Below are 13,621 nucleotides of genomic sequence, written 5' to 3' on the forward strand. Positions count from 1 at the left end.
CCCCAAATAGGTTAGTCTTCAGGGGCATTCTGCTAGCCCTTGTGAAAGAGTTGCCTTGGAGCAACTCTCTGGATACTCTTTCACTGACACTTTCACCTCCTTTTTCTATTTGAAAATCCCCTACCTGCCTCCTTTCTTTCTGACATAACTAGGTCTAGACACTAATCAATACCCTTTAAGAACAGTCTGTTTCCTTATACTTTTAACTAATCACGTTGGTCATAGGCTGCCCTTAAAACATATGATTGGAAAGTATTTTTCAAAGAGAAAAATATTTTGCTAAATATTCTAAATAGAAAGGTGAAGTGGGATTTTCACACAACCAGATAGATGATGTCTATCTCAGAAAGATGAGTTTTCATCGACTTTTGAGGAGTGGAAGGTGGCTTTTTTACAATCTAAACAATCTTATTTCATTGAAAGCCATCTTATTTTCTCTCTCAGCCAATCAGAAGTCTGACTTGGTCATCTCTAGTGTAAAACGCAACGTTCTGATCGAATTGATTGTCATCTGAAACACATGCAGAATCAACTCAAACAGCTGATAGAAAACTCAGTACTTTTTACAAGTAGATCCAGAATGATTCTACCTTTTTTCAACTCCCCTTCAGAGGGAGTTCTTTTTACTTGTTTTGGTTTTTTCCCACTTATTTCTTATGACTACCACAGTCATTCTTAACAGAGGCAGTATCACCTCCAAGAGGACAAAACTGGGTCTTGGGGAGGCAAAAGAAAACTTATTTTTGTGTGTTAAGCACAGATAGCCATACCAGATACACAGTACATCTGTGGTATTAAAATTTTCTGTGGAGCAACTGGGGGGGAAAAGACTAAAAAGAATCCTTGCAGAAGTCAACAATGAAAAAAAAAAGATTGGGAAACATTGATCGGCAGATCAGTGATCTAGCAGATCAGTCTTACAACTGGTACCTCCTCCCTCTTCTACATTTCATCTGTCTTTTCAACTTGCCTTGAATCACCTTGCATGATTCTGTTCACGTTTTCTGGGTCTGTCTACAGTTCCTTTCCTGGTCTCCCCAGTTCTGTTCCCCCTCTCATCCAATCCACTTCTGTTCCCCTCTCATCCGAGCCACGTCTGTTCCCCTCTCATCCAAGCCACGTCTGTTCCCCTCTCATCCGATCCACTGGGGCCTCACCTCTATCTTCTACATCCTCAGTGAATCATCTCCCCTTCGAGCTATGCCTCTGTTGGGAGTTAGCGTGGTTCCCCCTCCTAGATTTTGTAGGCCAACCTTGTCGTTGTCCCTGTGTGGGAATGCTTGTTAGCCAAGGAGCCGGATTGGGGGATGTTCCTGTCCAACGGAAGTTGTGTTATATCTTTAGTATACGAAGAGATTGAATTCAGCCAACTCATCTTCGGAGGAGACTTCCTCAGCGACAGCTACTTCGGGGGCCGTCTGCGCGGTCAGATCGCCACGGAGGAGTTGCACTTTGGGGAAGGGGTCCACCGGAAAGCCTTCCGCAGCAAAGTGATGCAGGGCCTCACACCAGTCTTCAAGCCCGGCCACACCTGTGTGCTCAAGGTGCACAACGCTGTTGCCTACGGGACCAGAAACAATGATGAGCTCATTCAGAGGAACTACAAACTCGCCGCCCAGGTGGGTCCAACTGGCCTGAAAGTGCTGCTTGAGGTGTGAGACGGACCCATGATACCCTGAGATGAAAATCAGACTCAGAATCGATGGGGGTGTCTCCAAGAGGGTGTCTCTCTCCCTTTGGGGCATGTTTATGAGGGAGTCACTAGATTGAGGCTAAATGCTGGAGATCACATCTCAGCCTCTGAATGATTTCTTGGCCTCGTGCCAGCCAGTTGGGACTAGTCTATGTCTGGGGGCGTCTCACCAGTTCCTACCTGGGCTGGGATCACTTCTAGGAAGGCTTCCTAGGAAGCCCCATCAGACCCCTAGGGGTTTGAATCTACCTGGACTCAGAATGACATGGGAAGTGGGGTGTCCAAATTACAGTGGATGCCAGGATTCCCAGGGATCCTCAAGGACAGCCAAAATCAACGGGAGTTTCTGGAGTGTTTCGGTTTGTTTTAGGGAAGAGGAAGGAGGGTGGGAATATTCAGAAGGGTTAACGTCTGTCCTGTTTCCTGCCTTCCTGAGTTAGGTTCAATGTCCACCCATCAGCTATGAAGGGAGATTGACCCAAGTCTCTACCTAAGTTCCCTCCTGTGTTACTGAGTCGTAGGACCCTTGAGGCAAGAGGGGAGGGGAGGAAAACACTATCTTCTCCCCCTGCATCACCACCCCTCCCCCACCCCCCATCCATGCTTTTCAGTCCACGCCAGCGCTGGCCAAGCTTTCAGGAGAGCTGGGTCTAGCTCTTTCACAAACTAGGTGCGTTCTGAAATTTTTTTTTTAACCTATAAAACGAATAAGCTAGACTCAGATGAGTCTCTTGGGTGCTCTCAAACACTGTCCCTCCACGGTCATCTCAGATGTGGCAATGCCGTGTGGGACTTGGTACTTATGAAGACAACCCCTCTTCTCTGAGCATAGGCTTTGGCAATTGTACTCCTTTCTCCTCCTTTGTTCTTCTCTTTCACTGAATATTCCTTCCATTTCAAGTACCATCTGGCCCAGTCATGGAAAATCCTCCAGACTCCAGACTCCCACTTAGGAAAAGCGAACTGGATTCTGCTTTCCACTCTGTAGGGCTTTTCTAAGCCAACAATCTTGGCAAGGTGTTCATTACTTACAGCTCAAGTTTACACCTTTGAAGAAGAACCTCAGATGGGGCAGCTCATGGGAAATCCAACAGTCCCCACGCTCTATCTGACATCCTGCCCAGGGACCAGTCCCCTTAGCTCAGGGGTGAACTTCAGCCATGCGGGTTCTAGAAATTTCATAGTTCAGGGACACCTAGCCCTAGAGACCACTTGACCTTCACCCGGATGTGTCCTTCAAATCTCAGAGCTCCCCTGCAAGTGGCCAGCTGTAGGCTACATTCACTGTTGCTTCTGTGCCCCCAACGAAGGGATGGGTTTGGAAATCCATTGGCTTAACCTATATTGGGAAATTTGAGCCTTACTGGGCAATGCTCTCTGAATTTCTTCTAATCACTGGGCTTTCCCATGTACTTGGGTGATCTAGGAGTGCTACGTTCAAAATACCGCCAGATACTACGCCAAGATCTACGCCGCTGAAGCGCAGCCTCTGGAAGGCTTTGGAGATGTGCCAGAGTGAGTATGACCCCCCTTGTGTCCCCCCCGCCCCCCAATCTGTTGCGGGACTTGCAGGGCACTGAGGTATGAGAGGGTGAGGAGAAACAGTAGGACACACATTTCAACTGGTGTCGTCTGTAAGCTCTAAGAGGGCACACACAGCTGCTATCCTATTCTTCACTGAGTCACCAGAGGCTTGCAGAAAAAGACTTGCTAGATATTTCAGTAAATGTGTGTATGGATGGAATAATTAAATAAACGCATATACCATGTTACATAGAAAAATGTACCTACTCCCATGGGCATGACATTGTCTAAACCATAAACAAATAGAACAGGAGTCCTGTGATGAAAATAAATATGGTGGTGTGTCAGGGAAGAATGAGCTGGGAGATCAGGAACATAGGAGCATAGTACCCGATTCCTGGAACCCTACAGAGGTAAACTACACTGACTTTTATCCACTCGTTGACTAAATATCGATTGGCACAAGCATATGTTGGGGTGTCTGGAGCTTGTATTTACTGATCTGCTTATCTGGTTGAGATCATAAAGGGGAAGAGAAAGGGCTGTGGCAGTGCACGGTGGAAACTTCAGACAGACCAGTCATTTACATATGAGTAGAAACTGGGAAAGGAGAGGAAGGAAGGAGGCGACTCTTGTCTGCATTATCTCTGTTAACTCACGAAATGGAAAAAAAAAAACAACCCTGAGGTGGTATGTTGGACACTCCATGTATAAAGTCTCATGCTTGCTGTTCTTCTCCAAGAAATGCTTAACATACTTAGTATACAAACAGTTCTCAGCAACTTCAAGAAAAATTAACATAATGCAAAGAAAACCACTTTCAATTGCGTTTCTGTTAAGTACGCTAAGACGGCAATCTGGACTGGGTTGTCATGAGAACTCGTCCTGTTCTTGCTTCTCCAGCCCCCTCTTCCTGCTCTGTCCTCTTCAGTTCCTCCTTGAGGAGGAAGAATCCACCCGTAATCAGTCCACCAGGCGTGGAACCACAGCGCCCTCCCGCAGGGGCACACCCAAGCTTTGTGCAGCTTGACTCATTACACAACTTGGGGGCTTTTCTAAGGAAAAGAACACAATTATGAATATCAAGACGTGTCCAGGGACTTGGAAAGGGTCTGTGCGGGTGAAGGACAAGGGCTTAATCAGCTTCCGAGTAAATCTGTCACCGCCCTGGAGACAGATGAGGATGTTTTGGTATCCAAATACGTTTCCTTCCTTACTGTGGGAGGATTTGTGAACTCATGGACGAGGACAGTACATGGAGGGATAAGAGTCCAAAAAAGGGCATCTGTGCCTGATTCCATGTTCACTGAACCAAAATCAGGATCCTATACTGGAAACACACAGCATTCTTTTTTTTTTTTTAACTTTAAAAACTTTTGAAACAAAAGTTGGTATAACACCTGTATATTTTGCACCTCATTGACCAATTGTTAATAGTTAATTCAATATTCTTTCTGTAGATTCTGTGTACATATTCCTATATAACCACAATAGCTATCAAAACCAACACATTTAACATTGCTATAGTATCACCTAATATGCAATCTATATTAAAATTTCCCCAATTATTCCAAAACCACCCTTTTTACTAGAGGAACTGTAACTTACCATTCATTCCAGGACACTTAAAAAATTATGTATAAAACTTAAAGTAAAAATAGACATCTTAAGTGCATAGCTCTGAATATTTACATATAGCTATGTCTAAGAGACTGCTACGCCAAACAAGGGGGTCTCTTAATTATGCCGGGACAACAGGATAATCAGGACTGATTGCTTCCTTGTGAAGCGATGCATATTACATCTTTTTGGCAAGAAGATTGTCAGTGATATACTGTGTCACATCAGAAGACACATTTCTGTTTGAACCATTCCTGGCGATGATAGGTTTGAATATTGGTTAAGGTGAACATAACCAAGTTTCAGGTTTTGTCTATAAGCGCCGTCTTCCCCAGTGTAGAAACTTATCGGAGCCCCTTTCAGGTAAATTAATTCCATTCAGTGAGTTCATATTTGTAAAATGTCTCATCTCCTTCCTTCTCTGCCCTCTTAGGGCCGGGGCTCTTTGCAGAGAGAGCCACTTCCACCGTGGCTTCCTGTCAGGTAGTTCACAGGCTTTTTTTTCCCCATGCGACGGCCAGGCTGTGTCCCGCTGTAAGCAGGAAGCATGGAGCGGCCCACAGTTCAGCTGTCAAGGGGCACCACGGAGTGGACTGTAGTCACTTCTCTGTCGTTAACTATCATTATAGCTGAACCCTTTTTCCGGGTGGTGTGGCCTCACCGCGGGCTTTTCGCTAATGCTTGATTCCTACGAACACACTCAGGGCGCAGCGTGTGGTTCCCCCAGGTGTTGGGTGGAAAATTGCCGGCAGGAAGGGAGGAGTGCAGAGCCCCTCCTCGGTTTTTCAAGAACCCAAGCCTGTCCGGCATGAAACTGTAATGAGCCCAGTCCTAGTGGGGGAGCGGGGAGACTTCGCCCGTGGACCACGCACCACCTGACCACACCGGCCTCCTGTGATTCCGCTGAGTCTGTCTTCTCGGCCCGGCTACAGTTCTGCTCCAGGAAGCAAGCACAGCCTCTGGGTCAGCAGTTGACACGATTGTATTAACTCCCTCAAGGAGAGCAGTAGGTCTTCAAGGGCGGGTGCCCCCTCCTCAGGAGGAGCAGCCACTTTAGGAGAATTGGTCCCATCAAAAGACATCTTTTTATCAGCACTTTCCAGAGGCAGCTCCCCCTTGTCTATCTTTTATCTTCGGCATGCTGATAGGATCCTGGCCTCTTCTGCTGTGGCAGGAATGCTTTTGGAGGAAGGTGAACAGCTCACAGGGCTGCTTCTGTCCGTCTCACTTCTGGCCTCTGGTTCTCAGTGGTAATCGCTGGTGCCAAGCCTGCAAAACGTCTTGGTGAATCAGGCTGACGGCGTGGGGGGGGGGGCAGGTTAGAAGGTAAGGGAGGTATGGGTGTCTTCTTCTGAGGTCTTAGGCTGTCACAACACTGTGGCATCTCTTGTGGACAGGAAGCTTTGTCATTTTTCACAGATCATTTCTTTGGGTCCCCTTCGCCGAGTCTGCCTGTGTATTTGGTTCAGCAGAAGCCCCCGTTCCTCTGCCGCTTCTGCTGACGTCGATTTGAATTTGCAGCTTGCATGTTCTTTCTGTGACTCCGGAGTTCCTCTCCTGTTCGTTTGCTCTCTCCGTTTCACCAACCTTGACTTCCTTTCTGAGCACGAGGACTCTCCTTACTTCTGAAACGGCCCCTGGCCTAAGGTCCACGCGGCTTCCTCAAAGGCCTCTGTGCCTGAAACCACGTGAGCAAAGGTGTAAGTGAGCGGGGTTTGAGAGGAGAGGGCACGGGGGGGCGCGTGTGTCTCTGGAGGGGTGGGAATGATTCGGACGCCCACCCGTCAGCCTCTAGATGCTCCGCTGGGCAGGGAGGACATGCAGGGCCCACGGAGACGTGGCCACTTGGCAGATGGCTGTGAGGGGAGGGGCAGAACAAAGGGGGGAGGGCCTCAGCCTGATCCCTGCAAGGAGGCAGCCAGTGAGGGGAAAGGGCTCCCAGGCGGCGAGCCAAGGGAGGGCGGCCAGCGGGTTCCCCGCCATGCCTCAGGCTCCTCTGCAGATCCGGGGCGCGAGGCTGGGGGGTTGGCCTGCCTGGGGTGGGGATGTGTTTATTTCCAGACCGCGAAGCTGGCCCTACGCTTCCCTTTTCTGGGCGGGTGGGTCTAGAAGAGAAAACCCTCCGCCTTCCGGCAGCTTCCGGTTTTGAATTTGTGAATGACAGTAGAGTCAGCGTTCTTCATGCAAAGGATCCCCCTGGGCAGGGACCATGCCTAGTTACCACCCTGAATCACGGCCAGCTCCATCTCTGGTTTTTAGGGCTATGGAACGAATAAGAACCCAGGTCAACCCTGAACACCCTTTTGCCCTGCGGCAGGGTCAGTGGCCAGCTGTCTTCAGGGCGTCCTCAGGAGGCAACCTGGATGCCCCAAATCCTGCAGAAATGACCAAGTTGTCAGAGGGAGGCTGGGGACACCCCAGGCTGATTTCAGGGGTGCTGGGAAGGGCCCACTGCCCCAGGTGGGCCCACCAGCCCACTGGCTAATACTTGACATTTCTTTGATAAAAGAAGACACAAACGCTTTCATCCTAGAAGTAGAAATAGTGCTTAAAATGACTCCCGCCGTGATTAGTAATCAGAGAACGTTGGTGTTTGAAGGGTCGGCCACTTGGTGTCTCAAAGGACATTGTCCTGGTCCAGAAATGCTCCCGAGAGAGATGGGGCGGGAAAGGAGGCATCCTCCTCACATTTTCTCAAGGAAATACTCGTAAATGGCAGAGGAGGGTAAATATGTTCCCTTCAAAAGCTCTGGGGGCTTAATCTGAAGTAATCTGCCTGCAGAGTCGTTTCTTTGAAACGTTACCTTTTGTGTCTTTAAAATTCACTTGAATTTTGTCTGTTTAATATAAAAATGTTTTCCCAACAATCTTTGACTCAGACACCTGTGTGTAGCCTCCAGCTGAACTCCCAGGAGGAGGCAGGATGTGGGTGGAAACAGCACAGGCCCGGATGCTCTCCATGCTCTGGGAGAATCCTCTCTGCTCTGTTCTCACCCCTGGGGAAGCAGGCGGCGCCCTGTGGTGTGAGTGCAGACCCGGCCGGGGTGCCCAACTCAAGCCTCCCTTCAGAGTAAGAGGCCTTCACCCTCATCTCACTGGAAAAGGGGACTCACGTCCCCACAGAGAGAGAAATGATGGTAGTGTCTGTGGTAGTATTTTTGAAGGGAGAAGGGAGGCCACCGGCCCTGCTGCCCTTATGACTTTTCTTAAGCTTGGATTTGGTTACTGAGTGTTGCAGAATTGTTCTATATCTTTACCCGTAGACATTCTGACGCAAAACCTGGGCCACTTCTGAGGCCTTTTCATGATAGGGCTCTCTGTGTGGTTTTACTAAGAGAACTGACACCAGCCATTCCCCTCCCCAACCCAGGTGACCATCACTGGACGCAGGGGGCTGTCACACCATTAATGTTTTTGTGTGTGTGTGTGTGGCACTTAGACCCTTCCAGAAGCCTACTTTCTGAGCCTTTAAATATATCGACAGTTGTTAGGGGCCTGCATTAGGGACTTATACCTATTTGTTTACCCATTTGACAAATAATCTGTATTAAAAATATTTTTTACATTCATGAACATCAAAACATCAGCATCTTACCTTGTCCTTGGGGTGGCTATCATGATTTCTACTTTAAGTCCTTGAAAATGACATCTGTGTGATCAACACTTAACTAGGTGACCTCTTCTCTGACTATCTACAAGTTTGTCAGATCAGATCCTGTATCAGTTTAATGGTTGTGACTGGGAGGGGTGCTACTGGCCTCTAGTGAGAAGCGGCCAGAGGTGTTGCTAAACATCCTATAATGCACAGGACAGCCCCACAATGAGGAATTATCTGGCCCCAAAGTTCAATAATGCTGAGACTGAGAAACTTTGTCCTATATAAACATTCATTCATTTGTGCCAAACACTGTGCATGTACCATGCGCCAGGCTTTGTTCCGTGCTAGGTGATGGGCACTTAACGAATACAAAGAAAACGCAATGGTTCTTGCGCCTCACAGCCAGTGAGAGTGCAAGGCATGTAGGACAAAACCCAGTGTGCTGGGGCTTCCCTGGTGGCGCAGTGGTTGAGAGTCCACCTGCCGATGCAGGGGACACGGGTTCATGCCCCGGTCTGGGAAGATCTCACATGCCGCTGAGTGGCTGGGCCCGTGAGCCATGGCCGCTGATCCTGCGCGTCCGGAGCCTGTGCTCCACAATGGGAGAGGCCACAACAGCGAGAGGCCCGCATACTGCAAAAAAAAACAAAAAACAAAAACAAAAAGCCCCAAAAAACAAAAACCCAGTGTGCTGGCATGAAGTGCAAGGAGTTATGGGGACATGGAGGAGGTAGGGGGTCTGGAAAACCTCCCAGGAGGAGGAGGGTGTTGAAGAATGAGTAGGAGTTTGCCAGATGGAGAGCAAGGGTGGAGAACTGCCAGCAAAGGGAACAGCGTGTTCAAAGAAAGAAATGAAGAGCTGTGAAAGAAGGTTTTCAAGGAGATGGAAAATGCTCAGTAAATCTAGAGTACTGGCAGGGTAGAAAAAAGGGGGGCAGAGAAAGAGGCCAGAGGCAGGTTGGGGGTCAGAATGCAAAGAACTTTCAATGCTCAGCTAATGAGCGTCGGGGCGAGAGGGAGACAGGGGCTAACCAGAAGCTTTCAGCAGGGGAGCCTTGAGCAACGCAGCAGACACGTTGTTGTTCTTGTTGTTGTTGTTTTTCAGTATGCGGGCCTCTCACTGTCGCGGCCTCTCCCGTTGCGGAGCACAGGCTCTGGACGTGCAGGCTCAGCGGCCATGGCTCACGGGCCCAGCCGCTCAGTGGCATGTGGGATCTTCCCGGACCGGGGCACGAACCCATGTCCCCTGCATCGCAGGCGGACTCTCAACCACTGCGCCACCAGGGAAGCCCCTGTTGTTTTTAATAGGGTTTAATCTTTGGAATAGTTTTAGGTTCACAGCAAAATTGAATGGAGGGGACAGATTTCCCATATCCACTCAGGCTCCACACATACACAGCCTCCCCCATTACCAACATCCCCGAACAGACGGGAACGTCTGTTATAATTGAATCCACATTGACACATCATCGTCACCCTAAGTCCACAGTGTACCTTAGGGTTGTACATTCTGTGGGTTTGGACAAATGTCTAATGATACTATAACGTATGGTAACTGTAATGTATCATACAGAGTAGTTTCATTGCCCTAAAAATCCTCTGTGCGGACGTGGCTCTTAGAGCTATCTGTCCGTCAGCAGTGGATGTCCAAGGACAAGACCCAGAGGCTGGACGTGGTGAGGCCAGTCTGAAAGTTGTTTCTGTTGCCCAAGAAAGAGGCAGTGACAGTGGAACTAAGCCATGGCCATGGGGAGTTTGAGAGGAAAGAATGGGCTTGCGTGACATTCGGTAGGTAGGTGTGTTTAACCAGACTTCATGGAACGAGTAAAAAGGGAGAGAAGGTTGACTCTGAACTTGGGAGACTGGGTAGACAATGCCGCCACTTGAAGACAGTATAGGCAGGGAGAAGACTCACGTAGGTGTAGGGCGAGGTGAATACTTTTGCGTGGGCCGAGTCTGAGGTGTGTGGTCTCTGTGGCCCATCAGACTGCAGCAATTCAATCATCTAAGCCTGGAGCGGAAAGAGAAGGGAGGCAGTGCGCTGGTTTGCTGGGCATCTGCAGACGGATGATCACAGCAACTGTGCGAGTGGTGGGCTTACCTGCGTAGAGTGCATAGAACAAGGGGAGGGAAGGACCAAGGATGGAAGCTCGAGAAACACGAACATGCAGGGCTCGGGGTCAGTGCTGAGCAGGGGCCGACAAATGCTCAGGGGCAGCGTCAGTGGAACAAGAGCCAGGAGGGGACACTGTCCCCAGAGTCCAGGCAAGAGGGTGATTCTGGAGGGCAAAAGGGGTCAACACTGTCAGAAGCTTATTAGTTATCTATTTAATGACCTACCGTATTGGACAGGGAACTCTAGTCAATACTCTATTACGGCCTATATGGGAAAAGAATCTAAAGAGAGTGGATATATGTATATGTGTAACTGATCCACTTTGCTGTGCAACAGAAACTAACGCAGCATTGTAAGCCAACTCTACGCCAATAAAAATTAAACACACACTGTCAGATGCTGCGGAAGGGTCCTGGGGAATAATCAGAGGCCATCAGAATGGATGACCACAGCAGGCGGGGACTTTGGAAGATGAGGGGTAATGGGTCAAAGAGGGAATTGGAACTGAGGCCATGGATACAAATGGAGGCGCTCCTTTCAAGAAGTGAAGGAAACAAGGAAAATCAGAATGAAATCTAAGGGCAAAGTCCCCCCAAAGGAAGGGCGGTGCTGGTTGTTTTTAAGATGGGGAGACAAGAACATGTTTGTGACCTTGAGGCAGAGAGAAGAAACAAAAGAATTCACCAACAGAAGACAAAACTTGAGACCAGGGGTTGGCAAACGCTTTCTGCAAAGGGCCGGATAGTAACTATTTTAGGCTGTGTAGGTCCATAGGCAAAATCAACGCTATTACGTAGATGCTTATGTAACAGTAAAGAAAACCAGTAGCTACAAATCTTTATTGATGAATTATACAGATATCCTAATAGAAGAATGGAATTCTTTCTTTTTAAGTGGCATTTTGCTAACTTTTTAAAGTAACTTTGCTTACATTTGGGGTTCAGAGTTAGTGTTCCCTAAAAGCCAATCAATTGCAAATGTTCATCTGTAAAAACCATTCTTGTGGGCTGTATGAAAACAGGCATCTGACTGGAGCTGGTCCCTAGGTAACAGGGTGCTGACCCTGCTGTACACGTATTTTCCTGCGGTGAGTAGTGGGTGAGGTGGGTTCATGTATACCATTTCACAAGCTCTCATGCAATTTATTCCTCACCTGGTGACAAAAGGGAATGGGCAGTTGTGACACCAGATCTGTTCAGTGCTGGACTAACTGCATCTGGGAAGGGGCCGGGGGGAGGCAGAGCATCACTTGGTGGAACTCAGAAGCGTCGGGGAAGCTTCAGGCCAGGCCAGGTAGGGTGCAGAGAGGACCAGGACGTGGGACTCGGACTGGCTTGTGCGGGTGCGGATGGAGGGAGCCTGAGCTGTGGGTACCAAGCACAGGCGTGGAGTTGTTGGATGGCTTCTCCCTCTTGCCTCCCACTCTGCCAGCTTATCCCTCCTTAGTCTTCACAACTCAGGCCACACACACCTGGCTGCTGACTGTCTTTATTAGCTGGGAGTTGGGGGTTAGATGTCCCTCCTCTGGGCACCTCCCCAATGACTGCCCTTGGAAAGCAGGGACTGTGTCTCTCGTCTCCCCTCCGCTGAATCTTTGAGATCCTGGCACAAGCTATTCAGCAGATTTTTGTTGAAGGGAAAGAATGCAAAGGTAGAGTTGCCAATCAACTCTACAGACGTTGGGGTGGAGGCAAATGACTAGTTCAGTTTTTGCCATGTTAAATTTTTTTTTTCTTTCTTTTTTTGCTGCGTTGGGCCTTTGTTGCTGTGCGTGGGCTTTCTCTAGTTGCAGCGAGCGGGGGCTACTCTTCGTTGCGGTGCGCGGGCTTCTCATTGCGGTGGCTTCTCTTGTTGCATGGGCTCTAGTCGCGTGGGCTTCAGTAGTTGTGGCACGTAGTCTCAGTAGTTGCGGCACGTGGGCTCAGTAGTTGCGGCACGTGGGCTCAGTAGTTGCGGCACGTGGGCTCAGTAGTTGTGGCTTGCAGGCTTAGTTGCTCTGCGGCATGTGGGATCTTCCTGGACCAGGTCTTGAACCTGTGTCCCCGGCATTGGCAGGCAGATCCTTAACCACTGTGCCATGGCAGGGAAATCCTGCCATGTTAAATTTGAGACGCCCTTTAGACATCAAGTGTAGATGGAGAGTAGGCAGCTGGAGATGTGAGTTGGGAGTTAAGGGGAGAGGTCTGGGCTGGAGATAGAAATGTGGAAACTGCCGGTATATGAACTATATTTAAAACAAGGAGGGTCAGTAGGGAACGTGTGCAGAGTGAGAAGAGCTATCCCAGCGCGTGCCAGGGTGTAAAGGTTGGGGAGAAATGAGGAACCAGGAAAGGAGACAGGAAGTAGCCAGTGAAGCAGAAAGAAAACCAAGAGGAAGTGAGTTTCTGGAAGCCACGGGAAAGTGTCTTAAAAAGAAGTGAGCGATCCAGTGTCCAGTGCCATTGAGGGCGAGTGAGATGAGGGCTGAGAAGGGACAATTAGCCTCAGCAACATGGTGCTTGTGGTGCCCTTGACCGAGGCTTCTTTAAGCAGGAAAGTCACTTTGAGTGGATTCGGGACTGAACGGGAGGGAAGGGATTGGAGACAGTGAGTCTACAACTGATTTGGGTTTTGATGTAAACGGCGAGTCGGTAGTGGGGGTGGGCTGTGAGGTCCACAGGCTGAGTAGAGTTATTACTCCCTGTTGCCGTTGGGAATGAGTCTGTAGGGGGAAACCCTGGTGGGAGAGAGAGAGTGGGGAACCGTCACTGGAACGATATCCTTGAGCATCAGGGAGGGGTTGGGATCCAGGGCACCAGCGGAGAGATGGTTCAGGTAGCAGCAAGGAGGGCTCCTCCACTGTAGATGGTGGGCGGGCAGAGGACATGGGCACTGACCTTGGGAGGCAGGAGCACGTGGTGGGTGTAGCTGTGAGAATTTCTCATTGTTTCAGTTTTCATAGTCCAACAGGAAGCAAGGTCCTCATCTGAGAGTGAGGCTGGGGAGAAGGCGTGGGCGGTCTGAGGAGAGAGGAGCAGGTTGGGGATAATCATCTAGGGTGGTGTGACAGTGAATGGGTCAGTGCGGGATC

General features: G+C 49.3%; 1 protein-coding gene across 2 annotated transcripts in view; it reads left to right on the forward strand.

Moving 5' to 3' along the window:
* ALPK2 (alpha kinase 2) overlaps positions 1–13,621 on the forward strand; it is a 128,527-nt gene that overhangs the window by 92,984 nt on the left and 21,922 nt on the right. For both annotated transcript variants that reach the window (XM_060121080.1, XM_060121081.1), the window contains exons 9-10: positions 1,345–1,619; positions 3,120–3,208. In XM_060121080.1, coding sequence (XP_059977063.1) covers positions 1,345–1,619; positions 3,120–3,208 — 364 coding nt within the window. The remainder of the gene's footprint in view (positions 1–1,344; positions 1,620–3,119; positions 3,209–13,621) is intronic.

This window comes from Lagenorhynchus albirostris, chromosome 14 (genome assembly GCF_949774975.1).
Source record: "Lagenorhynchus albirostris chromosome 14, mLagAlb1.1, whole genome shotgun sequence".
In the NCBI taxonomy this organism is placed as follows: domain Eukaryota; kingdom Metazoa; phylum Chordata; class Mammalia; order Artiodactyla; family Delphinidae; genus Lagenorhynchus; species Lagenorhynchus albirostris.